At 41.5% G+C, this 16,016-nt stretch overlaps 1 protein-coding gene across 2 annotated transcripts; it reads left to right on the forward strand.

Annotated features, from left to right (window-relative positions):
• The first annotated feature begins 1,000 nt into the window (after positions 1 to 1,000).
• vezt (vezatin, adherens junctions transmembrane protein) lies at positions 1,001 to 15,237 on the forward strand. Of its 2 annotated transcripts, none has more exons than XM_062443865.1 (12): positions 1,001 to 1,152; positions 2,352 to 2,489; positions 6,741 to 6,830; positions 6,923 to 7,107; positions 8,072 to 8,356; positions 8,809 to 8,966; positions 9,552 to 9,700; positions 10,085 to 10,455; positions 11,143 to 11,336; positions 11,801 to 11,907; positions 12,020 to 12,227; positions 13,453 to 15,237. In XM_062443865.1, exons 1-12 carry the CDS (start codon positions 1,117 to 1,119, stop codon positions 14,031 to 14,033), a joined length of 2,502 nt encoding a protein of 833 aa, XP_062299849.1. In that variant the 5' UTR covers positions 1,001 to 1,116; the 3' UTR covers positions 14,034 to 15,237. The 2 variants fall into 2 exon arrangements, with proteins under 2 accessions (XP_062299849.1, XP_062299850.1); XM_062443866.1 differs by having other exon boundaries at positions 8,821 to 8,966.
• The last annotated feature ends 779 nt before the right edge of the window (positions 15,238 to 16,016 follow it).

The following is a 16,016-nucleotide window of genomic DNA, read 5'->3' on the forward strand; positions in this document are numbered from 1 at the left end:
TCATTTTTTAAGATAAGTCATTATTTTAAGATAGTATCTTATTATTTTGAGTTACTAACTCATTATTTTAATATACTAAGTCATCATATTGAGATACTAAGTCAATATTTTGAGATGATATCTCATTATTTTAAGATACTAAGTCATTATCTTAAGATAGTATCTTATTTTTTGAGTTACTAGGTCATTATTTTGAGTTACAAAGTCATTATATTGAGATACTAAGTCAATATTTTGAGATAGTTCTCATTTTTATTGAGTTACTAAGTTATTATGTTGAGATACTAAGTCATTATTTTGAAATACTAAGTCATTATTTTGAGATAGTTTCTCATTATAATTAACACATTGTTTTCATCAGTCATATTGGCAGAACTGGGCTTCTATACTGATCTTATCCTAAACTGTTGTTGTTTCTCTGCATTTATTAATCACAGGACTGTTTTTAAAAATGATTACAGTAAAAGTAGCTACATTATTATTATGAACTGGATGTAGTTAAAGTATCATTACAGTAAAAGCAAAGCCACAACTGACCTTAACACTGAGAGCAAACACGGCTACCAGCCAGAAGTATCCTTGTTACTATGGTAACTGGGTCATACAGTAAGTGCAATAACTTCTTGTTTACAGTGGTGGAAAAAAGTATATAAAGCCTTTAATTATGTAAAACTACCAATACAGTATGTACAAATACGATATTACAAGTAAAAGTCCTGCATGTGAAGTAAGGAAGTAAGTAAATAAGTAAGTATTATGAGCTTGATGTAGTTAAAGTATTACAGTAAACGTACCATAAGATAAAAAGGTAAGTCGTTGCTATGGTTTCCGTTAGCTTTACACTCTAACCGTTAGGGCCTCCTCCACTTCCCTCGTGCCACCAGCAACGGCGCTCTAACTGGCACGAACACACATGTCAGTTGGGTCGCGAGGAAGCGCCGCAGCGTTCGGCGGCAGGGTTGAAGCAGAGCATTCTGGGAATTGTAGGCTTTCAAGCGAAGCTTCTAGCCATAAAAAAAACGGCTAACAACCAACTTCTTAATATATAACACGGCGCTTGCTTGGCTGTACCTGCTGACTACAACTTCAATATGCAAAACGGGCCGGCGGAGAGCAATGACTGAGGAGTTTGATGAAGATGTGGTATTTGAGGTTTGTGTGTGTTTTTTAACGCAACTTGTAGCTTTTGATGCTTTGTCATACCTAACCCTGAAATATAGACGGTAGGTAGCAAGCTAGTGCTAGCCTCACACACACACACAGCATATATATATACACACACAAGCAGACGTTTTGCCCTGTTGCAGTGCCCAAAACAAATCCTCATATTTGGCTTGTGTTTCTTGCCAAGGAGCTTTGTTGGTCATGAGAGGGGACTAAGCTGAGCTGGGCTAGTGTGCGCATTGTTATTGGTGTTTCATCATTACTGGACTCTGCTAGTTTGCAGGAGGTGAGGAGGGGTGCAAGGGGGGGGGGGGAGTGGGGGGGGGGGTCCAATGCGTCTGTACTGACACATAACATAGCTAAAATAACATCTGGGCCGGTGACAACATGAGCTGCGACTCCCTGTGACAATGCAAGTGAGTAACATTTCATTGTGTTGACTGCTATCTTTTTAAAGGTATTTGCAGATGGGTGTGTAGAGGCAGTGTGTGTGTGGGTAATTATATTACACTGCTTGTGCACCCAAAACAACAGCAGAGATGCTCCCAGTATAAACCTTTTCCCAGCAACAGAGGATCAGCAGTTTTTGGAGAGAACTGGGTCAGGCATCTTTTTTAGTCAAATTTTAGCAGGGGGATGTTTGCTTATTTCATGGCTGATTAGATTCAGAGCCTTCTTTGTTTAGGCCAAGGGAACAGTGGTAATGCCTGTGTATATCTGTGTGCCAGAAGATTGGATTATGACTTTATGACTTGTGCTTACGTTCAGTGTCCCTGTTTGTAGGTCCTGTCATTTGTGTGAGAGTGTGCCGATGTACAGATTCACATGTGAATGCTCGCAGGCTCTACAGAATTTCTCCCAGAATAGAAAAATAAGCCGCACGGAGGAGAGATCGGCTAAAAGGTGGAGCGTTTCAACTTCTCAGCAGATCAATCCTGAGGGGAAAGTAGACCAGCTCATGAATCAGAGGTTCTCGGCTCGCTTATCAGAGACGGGACACCTTTTGGATTCATACTAGGGGGGGGGGGGAACTAGGGCAAAATCAGGTGGAGTTTCAGCTCAAGTCGCATCAGACTAATGACCTAATCGCCACTCTTTTCTCCTCCTCTCCATCGATCCACTTCTAGCACTATTTTGTCTTCTTCTCATCTGAAATTCCTCAACTACTCTCTCTTTCTCTTTTGCAGAACTCTCCTCTTTTCCAGTACCTGCATGATTTAGGGCACACAGACTTCGAGGCATGTCCGACGGCATCACAAGAGGATGAATATGGCGGACAGGAGGGAGACCTCGACTCTCCGGATGAAGGTCCACAGAAAACTTCAGTGAGTCCCCGTCCCCCCATCACAGACTCAAATACTACACATGCGACTACCAGCAGTACTACTGTTATCTCTTAAAGAAATTATCCGTTCTCATCAACCAATTCCCTAATTGACTTTAACTGAAATGTCAGTCAGATATAATCTCTTGTGTTACTGTCTGTGCAGATTAGTGCAGTTACGCAGAACCTGAACTTTAGTAGAAATGAACCGATTAAAACATGGAACACACCCAGACTTGTAAATATAATAACTATAAACATAAAACATGTCACAAAGATATGTAAAACACATGCAAACCCACCTCCCATATGCTCAAACTCACACAAAACATTACTGAAGTTTACATTAGGTGACATAACAAAACCTTGTGTGTATCCAGCCATCATCATCATCCACCCAAGAAGGGGCTTTTCTCAAAGTTAAGTGTTTATAAGAGACTAAGGTTTTTGACTTGACTTAATAACTAAATGACTGCATTTATATAGCTCTTATTCACTCAGTCACACACCCTAAGTTGCATCCGATGGTTCAGCCCAGGCAACTCTGACATGAGGAATTGTTGTTATTTTCCCTCAGAAATCACTGAAATGATGAAGATATCATCAGAACAGCTGCTGATTCATTTTCTATCAATAAAATAAACTGACTTATTGATTAGGTAACAGTTTCAGTTCTCGGATCATATAATAATACAACAAATTAACTTTAAATTTCTTCATCAACCAAGACGCCATCAGGTCAGACACAGTCGACTAATTGTCTAAGCGAGGCGCAACCCTAACTAGCACCCTTCATTATTTTTCACTTCTCTGACCCGGGGCTGTGAGAGAGTGTGAGTGTGAGAGAGGGAGCACATGTGTGTTTGTTTGACTTGTGCAGCCAGACAGAAAGTAATTAATTTGACTATTGACTTCAAACAGTGACGCATATCGGCACACAATGACCCACAGGCCGTTATGTACACTAGTTTACATGCTCTCTGCTGCAGTCGGACAGAGATACTATAGAGAAATGACGAGAAGCATCTCCTGCACACAGACACAGGTATCGTGAATTGCATGTTCTCTTCCTCTCTCTCTCTCTCTCTCTCTCTCTCTCTCTCTCTCTCTCTCTCTCTCTCTCTCTCTTCTCTCTCCCTCTCTCTCTTGCATCTCGCTTGCGATTTTTAGAAGAGATACTCCAAATGCGATTACCAGAGACCACATTCTGCTTTCTCTCTGACGTTATTTCTGCTGCCTCTCTGAGCGTCGTCTTACAAACTGCCTGCGTGCATTTCGTTGATTTTCACATGTGCATATCTGTTTTTAATTTATCTGTGTGCACTTCGGCTCTGCAATCAAAAGGATTAAAAACCTGCAAACACTTAACAGTGCTCACATTAATCTAAACAATTGATATCGGTCTTAACAGTTGGACTCAACCTGTGATTTTGTCAGATGAGTAATGCCTCTTGGGTAGCTCAGGATCACTTGACTCAATCCCCCCCCCCTTTCTCCTCGTCTTCTCGCTACGGGAAACAGTGTTGTGTTTGCTTCGTTCAGGAACTTTCCGTACGTGTCACGCTTCCTCTCTGCTGCACTGTTGTTGTAAGGAGTTAAGGAGGATAAGGGATTGAGATGAGACAGGAAAGCTTTTGGGTCGTCCCTCTGTGGGGCCAATTTCCTGGAGCCTAGATAGAGCCGGAGCCGAGGTAAACACCTCGTTCACATACATGGATCATAGCTTTATCTTTCATCACATTACCAATAAAAAGGCTGAATTGTGCCTGTTTTGTTTTTTTATTAGCTGTTTTACTGATAGCAGTTCAGAAAGGCCAGTTTGTGAAAGAAGAGAGTTTAAACCCTGGCTCCTCTCTCACATCCGCACAGCTGGAAGTTGGTGTGAAAGTCGGATTTTCTGATTTGGAAAGTTACAGAAACAGCACTGCTCAACCCCTCCAATCTGACATAGGAAAGGTGTTTGGGAGGGGAGGAAGTTTCTGAAGCTATTCGACAATCCTACAAGCATGTTTGACAGAGTGTACTAGCTCCAATTCTTTTTATTAATTGGTTATTTTATATAAAACTTCATTAAAAATTGCGTAAGTTGTGAAGAAATCATGAGTTCTCTAAACTCTGAGGTGATGTCTTCAAATTTTGTCCATCCAAAACATGACGATTTCACTTTTATAATTAAGGAATGATATAAAGTCTCCAAATTTTTAAAGCTACAGCAATTAGTAACTTAAGTACCAAACGTTCCCCAGTTCCTTCTTAGTCGTGGCTTATAGTAAATTCAATATTTTTGAATTTTTCACAGTTTTGTGATGTTTTATTATCTAAATAAGTAATAGATAGATAGACAGATTGCTTTTATTGTCAGTGTTTATTCATACAACGAAATAAAAATTGCTACTCTGTGGTGCGAACATAAAAACATATGACATTGAATAAAGCATATAACTTAAAATAAAATAAAACACAGAACATAGAATAGAATAAATAATGTATATTGAATAAATTCATAAATTAAAGCGTTGGTAGCATTATGAGTAGATTACATTGTCCTTAGTTCTTTATCTTATTTAAAGTGCTGGGGGAGAATAAAACTGTCTCTGAATCTAATCAAGAAATTAATCCACTAGTGATTCATTAATAATGAAAATAATCGTTAGTTGCAGCCCTAGTTTTTTTGCTTGAAAAAATGACTAAACCACACAGACCACTTGCTGTCATAGGGAGTACGTCCGTATCTGTTCTCTGTCATTGTTGGGATCAGTCTGCGGTCTGAGGAGCCGGGGGGAGTTTTTTCGTGTGACTCTGGCTGAATACTGATGAGCAACAACAAAGATTTGAAGCATCATGTTAACAGGAGTGAGAAGAGTAATCTGCGTGTGGTTTACATCATCTCTGTGGTAGTATCAGGCGCGGTTGTGGCCTACTTTAAGCACGCACACATGTGAAAACACCCATCTGGAAGCTCAGTCTCCAATCAGTAATCAATATAACTAAAGCTTGTAACACTTGTGCTTTACCCCCCCCCCCCCCCCCCCATTGAAAAGGGGTCATCTTTCAGGCTGCTTAATCTGGATCAATAGCTCCAAACACACACTTTACACACACTCACACTTCACGTGTTATGATGATCCCTCGTTCACTGCTTTTTAATTTTATTTAAACATGTCTTTTCAAAAGCAGGGGTTTGTTTTTTTTTCACAAAGCATTTTACTCATTCCACAAAGCACAAAGTAGATTAGTGAATAGCAGATCCTATTCATAATTTTAGGCAAGGCATGGCAGCTTTATTTATATAACACATTTCATACACAGGGGCAATTCAATGTGCTTTATATAAAAACAAAATATCAGATGATTTAACAGTAAGAATTGGAAGCATAAAAACATATAATTAAAAAAGAACAAAGTACAGAAAAATAGAAATGGAGAAAGAAAACAAAGTTAGACTAAAACAGAGCATAAAATATGAGAGTGCAGCATAAAATAATGATTTGCATTTAAATTGTTAAAATAACATACAGTGCAAATGAAAGATTCATATTTAAAGTGCTTTAAAAGAGCTCAATCATCAAAAATCAACAGTAAAAGAGAAACGTTTTACACATTTAAACACATTTTTCTTAGCTTTTTCTTAGCACCTGCAAGCGAGCGAGACGACGGCAATGAGCAGCATTTTGAAGCCTGCACTTCGTAACATGTCAAAATGTCAATGTAAACTTTAAACTGTGAGGCTGTGGAGTTGTGTTTCTGGTTCAGGCTGTTTACAGTGGGAGTCCCCGCTGCTGGGAATCAATGAACCAAGAAATAAAACAGAAGCTTGTGTGTGTGTGTGTGTTTTTCTGGATCTAAAAGAATCCTTCCTTCCATCTGACAACCATGTATTTTTGAAAGGATAAAAGTTCGAGTTTTATTGATGCTGAAAATCTAAACATTCAGTTAAGACACCAAAATGGAAATTGAACAAACTCGAAGCACTTGTGTGGTTTTTTTGGGGTTTTTTTCTTTCTGTGCCACAGCCGTGCGCTATATAATGCCCGGGAGTGAGTGAGTGTTGTATAAACACACACATAGCACTTATTGTTGTTGCCTGAAAGAGTTTGTCTCCTGGGATACTCAGGTACTCCACAGGTGAATCATTTCTGTTTCAATCTGGAACATATTTCAACCGTAGTGACGGGAAATGAGAAGAAGCCGGAAGTTAATTGACCAAATAATAAGCCCCTCTCCTGTGTGTGTGTGTGTGTGTGTCTTGCAGGGAGGACGCTTATGGAGACTGGCTGAAGCCTTGAGGAGATGGAGCCCGATTCACCAGGCTGCTGCATCTCATAAGCTGGAGCAGCAACTGGTGGGTAAAACTGGAAACAGAAAGGAATGCTGGCAACGAAAACCACAGAGGCATCTGTTCTCTTTAAAAACCTGTTGTTATTTTACTCACAGGACAGCGTGTTCGGTCAGTACTCTGTGAGATGCATTCTCGACCAGGACGTGCTGCTGCAGGAGGATGTGGAACTGATCGAGCTGTTAGACCCCAGCCTGCTCATACTGGGCTCGTCGCCCTCTGGCTCACCCAGCAGAGCCAGCAACCTGCCCAGACCGAGTCTCATCGCCAGACCCTCCCTATGGTGCGTTGTTAGGAAAGAAAGACACAAACAAAAAAGAAACACTGACAGACAAAGAGACAAAAATATATCATCACCAACACAGAACCATCACAATTTTAAAAATATGGCCTTAAATATTATCTTAAAGTGGATCCAACACTTGAGATTAAAAACTGTACAGGTTTTTTTTAAAGTACTGGATTGTGTGGTATTGTTCGATTTTACTCTCTCTCTTATAATATAATTTGTTTATGTGCAAGATTATTCAGCTTTGACTTGAAGATTTGACTGAATGTAAAACTTTCATTTAATCTTTAAGTCAAATTAGTGGCAAGATTTACATCAGTTCAACACACATTTTTACATATGTGTTTTAAGCTGCAGTGGTTTAGACAGAAAGAGAACTGTTAAAAGAATTAAAAAGTAATTTTTTAAATTTAAGAAGGGAATGTCAGATAACTGAAAAATGGCCTTTAAAAAGAACACAAAGTGCATCTTCATTTATTTTTTTATGTACCACCTTTATACTGAAGCGTATCTAATTATAAATAATGTGAGGTTAGTGCTGGAATGACAGAAAATAACTCTGCAACAGCCAACCAAACTTTGTAATATTTTTTGACTTTTTGGTCTGTTGGTCAAACAAATCAAGACTCTTGGGAACTGGGGTGGACACTTTTTAGTATTTTCTATCATTTTATAGATTAATGGATCAATCAATTAAAAAAAACAACTGTTAGATTAATGGATTATCAACAGTTCTTAGTGTCAACAAAAGGAGAAAAGCCAAATTCTTCACATGTAAGAAACTGGAACCAGCTGTAACTGCTTGGCGTTTTACTTGATAAATGACTTAAATGATTAACTAAATAAAGAATGTTTATTTTATTAGCTCTTATAATATTAATCTCCTTCATACACAGACTTAAACATCTCCTATGATCAAACTCTATAATCACAGTCTCCTCCTGTCCTCCTCACTCAGGGACATGGCGGGGCTGGTCGGCATGGCTGCAGTGCTGCTGGGTCTGTGCTCCGTTTCCGAGGGCCTGTGGTCGCTGGCCGCCGCCCCGTGGGGCCTTGCCCTGCTGGGCTGGGTGGGGCTGAGAGGGGCCACGCTGTGGAGACAGGGCCGCATGCAGAGAGGCGTCCACGCCAGAGCCACTCAGCTCCAGACTCTGGTCCACAACAGCAAGACTCTGACGGGCTTGTCTCGTAAAGCCCTGCGCCTGGTGCAGGAGACCGAGGTCATCTCCAGAGGGTTCACCCTGTAAGTTTGCTCGTTTTATGTCCACATAACGTTCAAATCACCCAATCACACACTGTTTTAAATCTGCATTCCTCCAACGTTCACTGCTGTCTTGGGGCCTGCTTCATTAACCCACTCCTGTGTTGGTAGCGTGCTGCTAATTCAACTAATTCTTCAGGTAGTTTGTCCACAGGTGTCACACTGTTGATGTTAGCATTTATTTTAGGACACTATAGTCTCTATCTGTGTGTTTAGCGTTAGCATTATCTGTAGAGAATCCCTGAATGATTTAGCATGTCATACTGTCCTGTTGGTGTTCACATTCCTGTGTCGTGTTCATGTCTTTGTGTGTGTGTCATCTTTTGTTTGTTTGTGTGTGTGTGTCGTCTTCAGTGATGTCATGTTCAGTGTTGTGTGTGCCCCCCTGCCTCTTTGGGACGTCTCCACAGTTGTATCACATTTCACTTGTCAAGTTTGCTCGACAGGGTGAGTGCGGCCAGCTCCTTTAGCAGGGCGGGGCCAGGGGCGGTGCCACGCGGTCAGCAGCTGATCGGTCTGAGAAAGGCCCTTTACCGGGCGCTCCGCTCTGCCTTTAGAGCCTCGCGGAGAGCCACCTGTCACATGCTCAAGGCATATCCTTTACCTGTCGAGAATAACTCATTAACTGGGAGGTCTCGCTGTTATGGCCTGCTTTGTAGTGACTGGATTTGGTTACATACATAAAATCATCCTAGCTGTAGCTATTTAAACTTTATTTTCTGCAGACATATTGACAAACAACGAGCTCCTCTTCTTTTCTGTTATTGAATAAGGTTACTGAAAAGCAGTCAGCATCATAACATCTGTTTTTAAATATTTTTAAACATCTCAGTCATGGTGCCTGCTTTCTTTGTGTCTCAGGGTTTGAAGCAGTGTGACCCAGGCTTAAAGATACTGTTGCATCCAAAAGCAGTTAAATACAGTATACAGTATATAACTTGAGCGTAGATGGCAAAAGATTAAAGGGAAAATGTGTTACACAGTTGTAACTAAGCAAGAAGGATAATGTTGAGTCTCCTGTGATGATATTTAAAGTTTATAGGCATAAAAATACATTTGAAATATGAAATAAACTCAGATTTATGTGAAAGGGCTTGTTTTACGAGACAAAAGCAACAAGTTGAAACCAAAGAAACATATTTTCATAACAGTGTGACACGTCCTTAACGCCTCCTAACGTTCCCTCTGAACTCTGAGATCGACAACGTCACCAACTACGTGTCTGCGGTGCCTCTGAAGGAGCTGGGGCTCGGACTGGGAATCGAGCACCTGGGTGACGAGCAGGCGCAGGAGCTCACAGACGACTACAGCCTGCCCGCCCTAAAGGTAACGCCTGGGGGGGGGGGACCAGGAGGGGCTGGAAGTGGTGGGAAACAGTAGAACTAAAAGGTTAATAGAAACCGCTCATGCAGTTGCCCCAATCCATTTAATCCAACTCTCTCCTGTCAGTGTGTAAGCTCAGTGTCTTGCAAACACTTAACAGATTTGTCAGATAGCCTCCTTTTGTTTGAGAGCTTTGAGCTTTGGGCAATGCCGTGAAATGAAAGAAGCGTATTCATGAACTGACCTAAATTTTGCTTTTGATGTAAAAAAGACTGAAACAAGAAACCTTTTGACAGCTAAAAACCACAATCTCTAAGAAAGGAGCGGGTTGTACTTTGATGTATGATATTTGCTGAGTTGGTGTTTGTTGGTTTCGTCTTCCTGCAGATGCTGTTCCAACTGTGGGTGGGACAAAGCTCTGAATGTTTCCGTCGACTGGCCCTCCTCCTGTCACCGTGGCGAATAGAGCCAGAAGAAGGCATCCCAAAAGGAGAAACCTCCCCTCCTCTTCCTCCTCATCCTTCTACGCCCGCGTTGCACCGCTCCATCGCCGCGGTGACCGAGCCCCTCCATCACGCTCTGGCCAGCTGTCTCGGCGAAGTGCAGCGCAGCTACGACTTCCACCGCCACTTCGAGACCCAGCCGAGGTCGACGGGCTCCGACAGGACCGGGCGAGTCAGGGAGAAATGCCGAGAGCTCAACACCCTTCACACCTCCATCCGAAGTCTGCAGCTGCACCTCAAGGCTGTGCTCAGCGAGTGAGACGCGCTCACACACAACCAATCCTCACTGACCTCATTCTACACCTCCTATAAGATGAAACTTTAATGAGCAATATGGAGGAAAGTGGGTCGCTGCACAAGCAAAGCAGTGATCACACACACACACAGTAAAGAAAATAAGAATAAATAGGAAGATTAGAAAGTGAAATATATGTTGAATAGGATAAATATTTACAGTATAATTCACTCCAAAACAATAAATGTTTGAAATTCGAAAACATAAAAAAAAAAAAAAAAGTTAATAAACAGATATTGAAATACTATAAAATTTATATAAAGATTATCTTTATTCAGCTTTCCAGAAATGAGAAGGATTAGGTTTACGGTGGATTTTAAAACTCTTGAGACAACTTTGAAGTGTGTTGAAGATTAGAAAAGACACTTCAGTTCAGTACACATAATATGAAAGTGAACTTTTAATGACACTTAGCATGTTTTTTCAAATGAGACCAAACTTAAAAGTGGCACTAGAGATCCAGCAGGTAAACACACTTATAGTTTATACACATTTAAACTCTTGACCTCCATTCCTGTGTGTGTTTTAAAGTATGAATCTGATAAACAGTCTGACAGAAATCTATCAGTCTGTGTCTAATTTAAACCTGCTACTATTTGTGCCGCTTACATCCCTCTCGTCCTCTTCCTTTTGTGCGCTGTCTTCAGGATGATCATTCTTGAGGACGACCTGGAGAAGTTGATGGTGTCCAAAGAAGTGCCGGAGTTCACGCTGGAGGGCTACAAAGACCTCAACGACCGGCTGCACCAGCTGCAGCCGCACATGCAGGCGAGCTCCGGCTGCTGGGAAGACACCATCACACAGGTGGAGCGCATGCTGAGACGGGCCAACGCTTGTCCAGGTGAGCTGAGTGGGACGAATACAGACCCAAAAACACACTGCCTACTGATGATAAAATAGTCTGAGTGTTTTATTCTTTTCATTGTAAATTATAGAAAAAAATAACCACTTAAATATCTATAAAAGCTGTTAAATCAGTGCTTTGCTGCTGTTTTCTTAGTGTTAGAGATATTTCCTCACATATCATTTGCAATATGTCCTAAAATATATACAAAACTAGGCAGTGACACCCCCGTCTTCAGTCGTATATTGGTCTCCACAGTGAAATTAAGGCTATTATTAGCGCACACTTCCTCCTTCCCCCCTTCCTTTACTGGGATTCAAGACTTATTGCCAGTCATGGAGGAAGTACGCAGCTCCCCATGAATGAAGTACACGAAACCACAAACACAATGTCTGAGTTCCAGTAATGAGTTGTTGAAAGTGTTTGTTTTAATATCAGTTACATACACATCTTCTGTACAGGTAATGTGGATGGTGTGGAGCAGTGTGGTCCTCTTCTACCCGAGGTTCCTGATCCTCCTCCTTCGTACCCCTTGATCCTGGACAGGGATCCAGTACCGGAGGAGCTGGTAAGATGATCCACAAGTGTCTGATTCTAATCTAGAGCTGATTATCTCACACATCTCTCATCTTTTACTCGTCAATCGTCGTCACTCTCTCCCACTGCTTCATCATGAACAGGAGTGGGAGGCCTATGTGTCCGACTCGGACTCGGACGGGGAAGGCCGGGGTTCCTGGTGCGACATGTTGACACCGGAGGAACGGGAACGCCAGCGCCGGGAGAGGGAGGAGTCTCGCCGCGTCCTGTCAGAGCTCAAAGCTGTGCTGGGCTTCCGTGCGTCCGAGGGCGAGAGGATGAAGAGGAAGCAGATGCTCTTCAATGACCAAGGTCTGCACCTAAGCGTGTCGTCTCTCCTTTAACCTTTTTTCTCCTTTAAACAAGATGACAGTGCGACTGTTTCAATGTTCTCTGGGTTTTAATTTGCTCATTTTCATCTCATCTGCATGTTTCTCTCAGATGTTTATTACCGGCAGAGTGTTTAGTACGTGTTACTGTACAAGCCGGCACTTGGCTTAACAGTCAGGATGATGATGATGATGATGATGATGATACAAGGTTGTACGTGTGTACTTCCTTTTCTATATTTAGGCAGCAAATTCAAGGAAGGAAAGACCACTGATTATCTGCCCTATTTTTTTAAATTTTTTTTATTTTTACAATTATCCATGAATCACTTCATCTATAAATAAATAACTTTTAAAAAAGAAAGGAAAACTTACTTTCGCAAGCTCAAAGCTCAAGGTAGCACTGTCAAAATGTCCAAACGCTTAAAAAAACTGTTTATTTGAAAGAGAGAAGAGCGATAAGATGCCACTTTTTTAGACACATTTGATCATTTTTCTTGACAAAAGTGATTAATTAGTTCAGTTTTATAAGTTAAGATTTACACAAAAAATGACTACAATTATAGGTAGAGCTAGAAAGCTAGCAGGGAGAGCTAGGAAACTTGAATGGGCTTATTTAAAGCCTCCACTTAAAAAAGTCAAAATTTCATAATATTACAGAAAATAATATGACCTCCATAAAAATGAGAATTCCAATAAATTCCTGTAATAACAACATTATCAGTCAATTGATTTAACAGTAGATACATTGTTTCAGCACAGGTATAAAGTCGAGTCTAAAGCTTGATTTCAACATTTTTATTATTAAAGAGTTATTAATGCAAGAAAAATACAAAAAATCAACTCATTCCAGCTTCTCAGATGTGATCATTTACTCTTTATATTTACTGTAGATAAATCTCTTTTGGTTTGGGACTCAAACACACAAAACAAACAACTTCAAGATGTCTCCTTGTGTATTTTTTACTATTTTTATGTTATTGTCTAAAATACTGTTCAGTACAGTCAAATATGTTTAAAGGCTTCCAAAACACAACACAGTGTGTCATTAATCAACCAGAATCAAATTATTAGGAACAAGCTGCATCATATTTAAAATACCAGAACATGTTTGACTCATTATTCTGTATCACAAGTTAAGTTAAAGGTCAAATTTGTAATCAATGTATCCAACCCTGAATTAAAACATTTCCTCTACGTTCTTTCAGCTGCTGTGACGCCCTCAGCTCACACTGACGGCTCAGATCACGCCGTGGAGCCGCCTGACACTCCCGCCTCTGAGGGCTCAGCAGAAGAAGGTGGCGACGAAGAAGGAAACCACCTATCGGAGCGCGCGGCAGGAAACGAAGCCGAGGAAGAGGAAGGAAAAGACGAGAGGGTGGGGGCCGACCCCTCAGCTGAGCCGACGATGGAGTTCAGCTGTGGTCGGGAGGCGGAGGGGTTCGTTGGAGGGGAGCTGGGAGGAGGTATGGTGTGCGCTAGAGGAGGAGGAGGAGCGTCCGAGCTGCACCAATACGACGGCGTCTTGGAGGAAGGGGAGGCGCAGAACGGTCTGGACTGCTTCCTGAAGCCCAAACTCACTGCCGTCTCCGTGATGGACAGACTGACGGAGATCCACGGCTCGCAGGCTCTCAGCTTCAGCTCCGCCCTCGCCGCTCAGGTGGCGGCGCGCTCGCACTCGCTCGTCCACATGGAGGAGCAGACGTTCGGAGACGACGATGATGAAGAAGAAGTAGAAGAAGAGGAGGAGGAGGAGGAAAGCATCAGACGCAAACCTCAGAAAGACTGAAATCAAACAAACACCCCCCCCCCCCCCCCCCCCCCCATTTGCTGCTGTAGCCGAGCACCGAGCAGAGACTGTATCTACGTCTGAATGTCTGGGTGTCTTTTAATCGATCGTTCCGTGTCACATCTTAAAACCTGTTCATGGTGTTCAGATATTTAAAAAAAAAAGATTACACCACTCTCTCCGTTACCGATCCGTCCACGTTACAATTTACCCAACGATTCTTTACTTACTGTACTCTTTTTATTTTGCTGTTAAAAAAACAAAAAAACTCAGGTACCAGAACCACTACTACAAAAACCATGACGACCTGTATGGTGTTTTTAATAAGGTCAATAAAACCCCAGAATGTCTCTATACAGTCAGTTTACTCGGTGACATCTTCTTATCATCGTGTATATTTCACACACTCATCGTTCAGTAGGCGTGGAAACAAATGTTAGAAACACACATGATCGGCTTCATACATTAAAACGTGTAACATATAGAGAGAGGAGGGGGGTTAAAAAAGAACGGTTTTAATTACAATTAAAGTTATTAGAGAAGGTTGAAATCAGCTGATCTTTATAAAAATCTTTAAAATCTTCAAGGTAGACAAGAAGGAGCTAGAGGGGGGCGAGAGGAGGAGGATGAGGAGGAGGAAGTGGGAAAGCTATTTTTACTGTCAGCTCTTTTATTTTCTAAATTCGTCCAGCTACCCCCCCTCTCATCCCCCCTTTCTTCTTCTTCCCCAAATCCAACACAATAGGGTCACGTAGCGGACCGTACGTTCACAATCCAGTTTTGTGTGGCGCTATTGTACATTTAAAAAAACAACAATCGAAGGAGCATCTCTGTTTACACTCAGTGGAGAGAAAAAAAGATGAGGAAACCCTCAAATTATGACTTTGACACTTTATGGACTGAATAATGAGAATTTAAGCTGCTGTGAGATGATGGGGTGATTTTTAAAAAGACAAAAAAGAAGAATTTTCTCTCATGTGAGGGCAATCTATACCTTTTTTTCCCTTTAATATAAAGTTGCCATAAGAGTCTGAATAAGAGCCCTGATGTACACCCCTCCCTCTCTCTCTCCAGTCTTTCTTGTCACCATGTCTGCCTTGTCCTGACCCTCCTCCCTCCCTCCTTCCCTCCATCGGGGTGAGGTCTGCCCCCCTCCCCCTACTCCTGTATTTTTTTTCCAGTGTGAAAATAATAAAATCCCCATTCTGGAAGTGTTGTCTGTGTATCCTGAAGTCTTTTCTCGTGTTTCACAGAGTCCTGAGGTAAGAGAGGAACCTGTTCGGTGGGTTATTTGATATGTTTTGTGGGATTCTGCATTTGTCTGACCCACAACAGCTGCTGCACCCCCCTTTAAACCTGCTGCCCCCCCTTTAAACCATCCCAGGATGTAGAGGACTGAAGACTTAACTTCTAACCTCTGTCATTTAAGAAGGGGAACACCACTACCACTTCTCCTATTTCTACTACTACTACTACTACTACTTTTACTACCACTTCTTCTACTACTTCTGCTGCTTCTACTATTTCTACTACAATTACTGCTACTACTACTTCTACTACTTCCACTTCTGCTGCAACTACTACTACTACTTCTACTACACTACTACTTCTATTACTACTACTGCTACTACTACTTCTGCTACAACTACTATTATCACTACTACAATGACTACTTCTACTATTTCTACTACTACTACTTCTACTATTTCTGCTACAACTACTTCTACGACTATTACTATTACTTCTACTACTACTACTACCACTTCTTCTACTTCTACTACCACTACTACTTCTGATATTACTACACTATTTCTTCTACTACACATCTCAGTAACTCTATCTCTGACTGTTTAAGCTCAGCTTTAAACACATCAGATAAGGAGTTGACTCCCACTAAAAGGACCACCCACACTGAGCAAAATGCCAGAAACACAAAAAAATGTGCTCCGAGTAGTGAAAGAGCTTCTAAATATAAAGCAGAAC

The sequence above is a fragment of the Scomber scombrus genome, chromosome 22, assembly GCF_963691925.1.
Source record: "Scomber scombrus chromosome 22, fScoSco1.1, whole genome shotgun sequence".
Lineage (NCBI taxonomy): Eukaryota > Metazoa > Chordata > Actinopteri > Scombriformes > Scombridae > Scomber > Scomber scombrus.

Coding starts and splice junctions, on each gene's coding strand:
- vezt (XM_062443865.1), top strand. CDS start 1,117: ATGACTGAGGAGTTTGATGAAGATGTGGTATTTGAG. Junction 9,701..10,084: donor ACAGCCTGCCCGCCCTAAAG/GTAACGCCTGGG, acceptor GTCTTCCTGCAG/ATGCTGTTCCAACTGTGGGT. Junction 11,908..12,019: donor ATCCAGTACCGGAGGAGCTG/GTAAGATGATCC, acceptor CATCATGAACAG/GAGTGGGAGGCCTATGTGTC.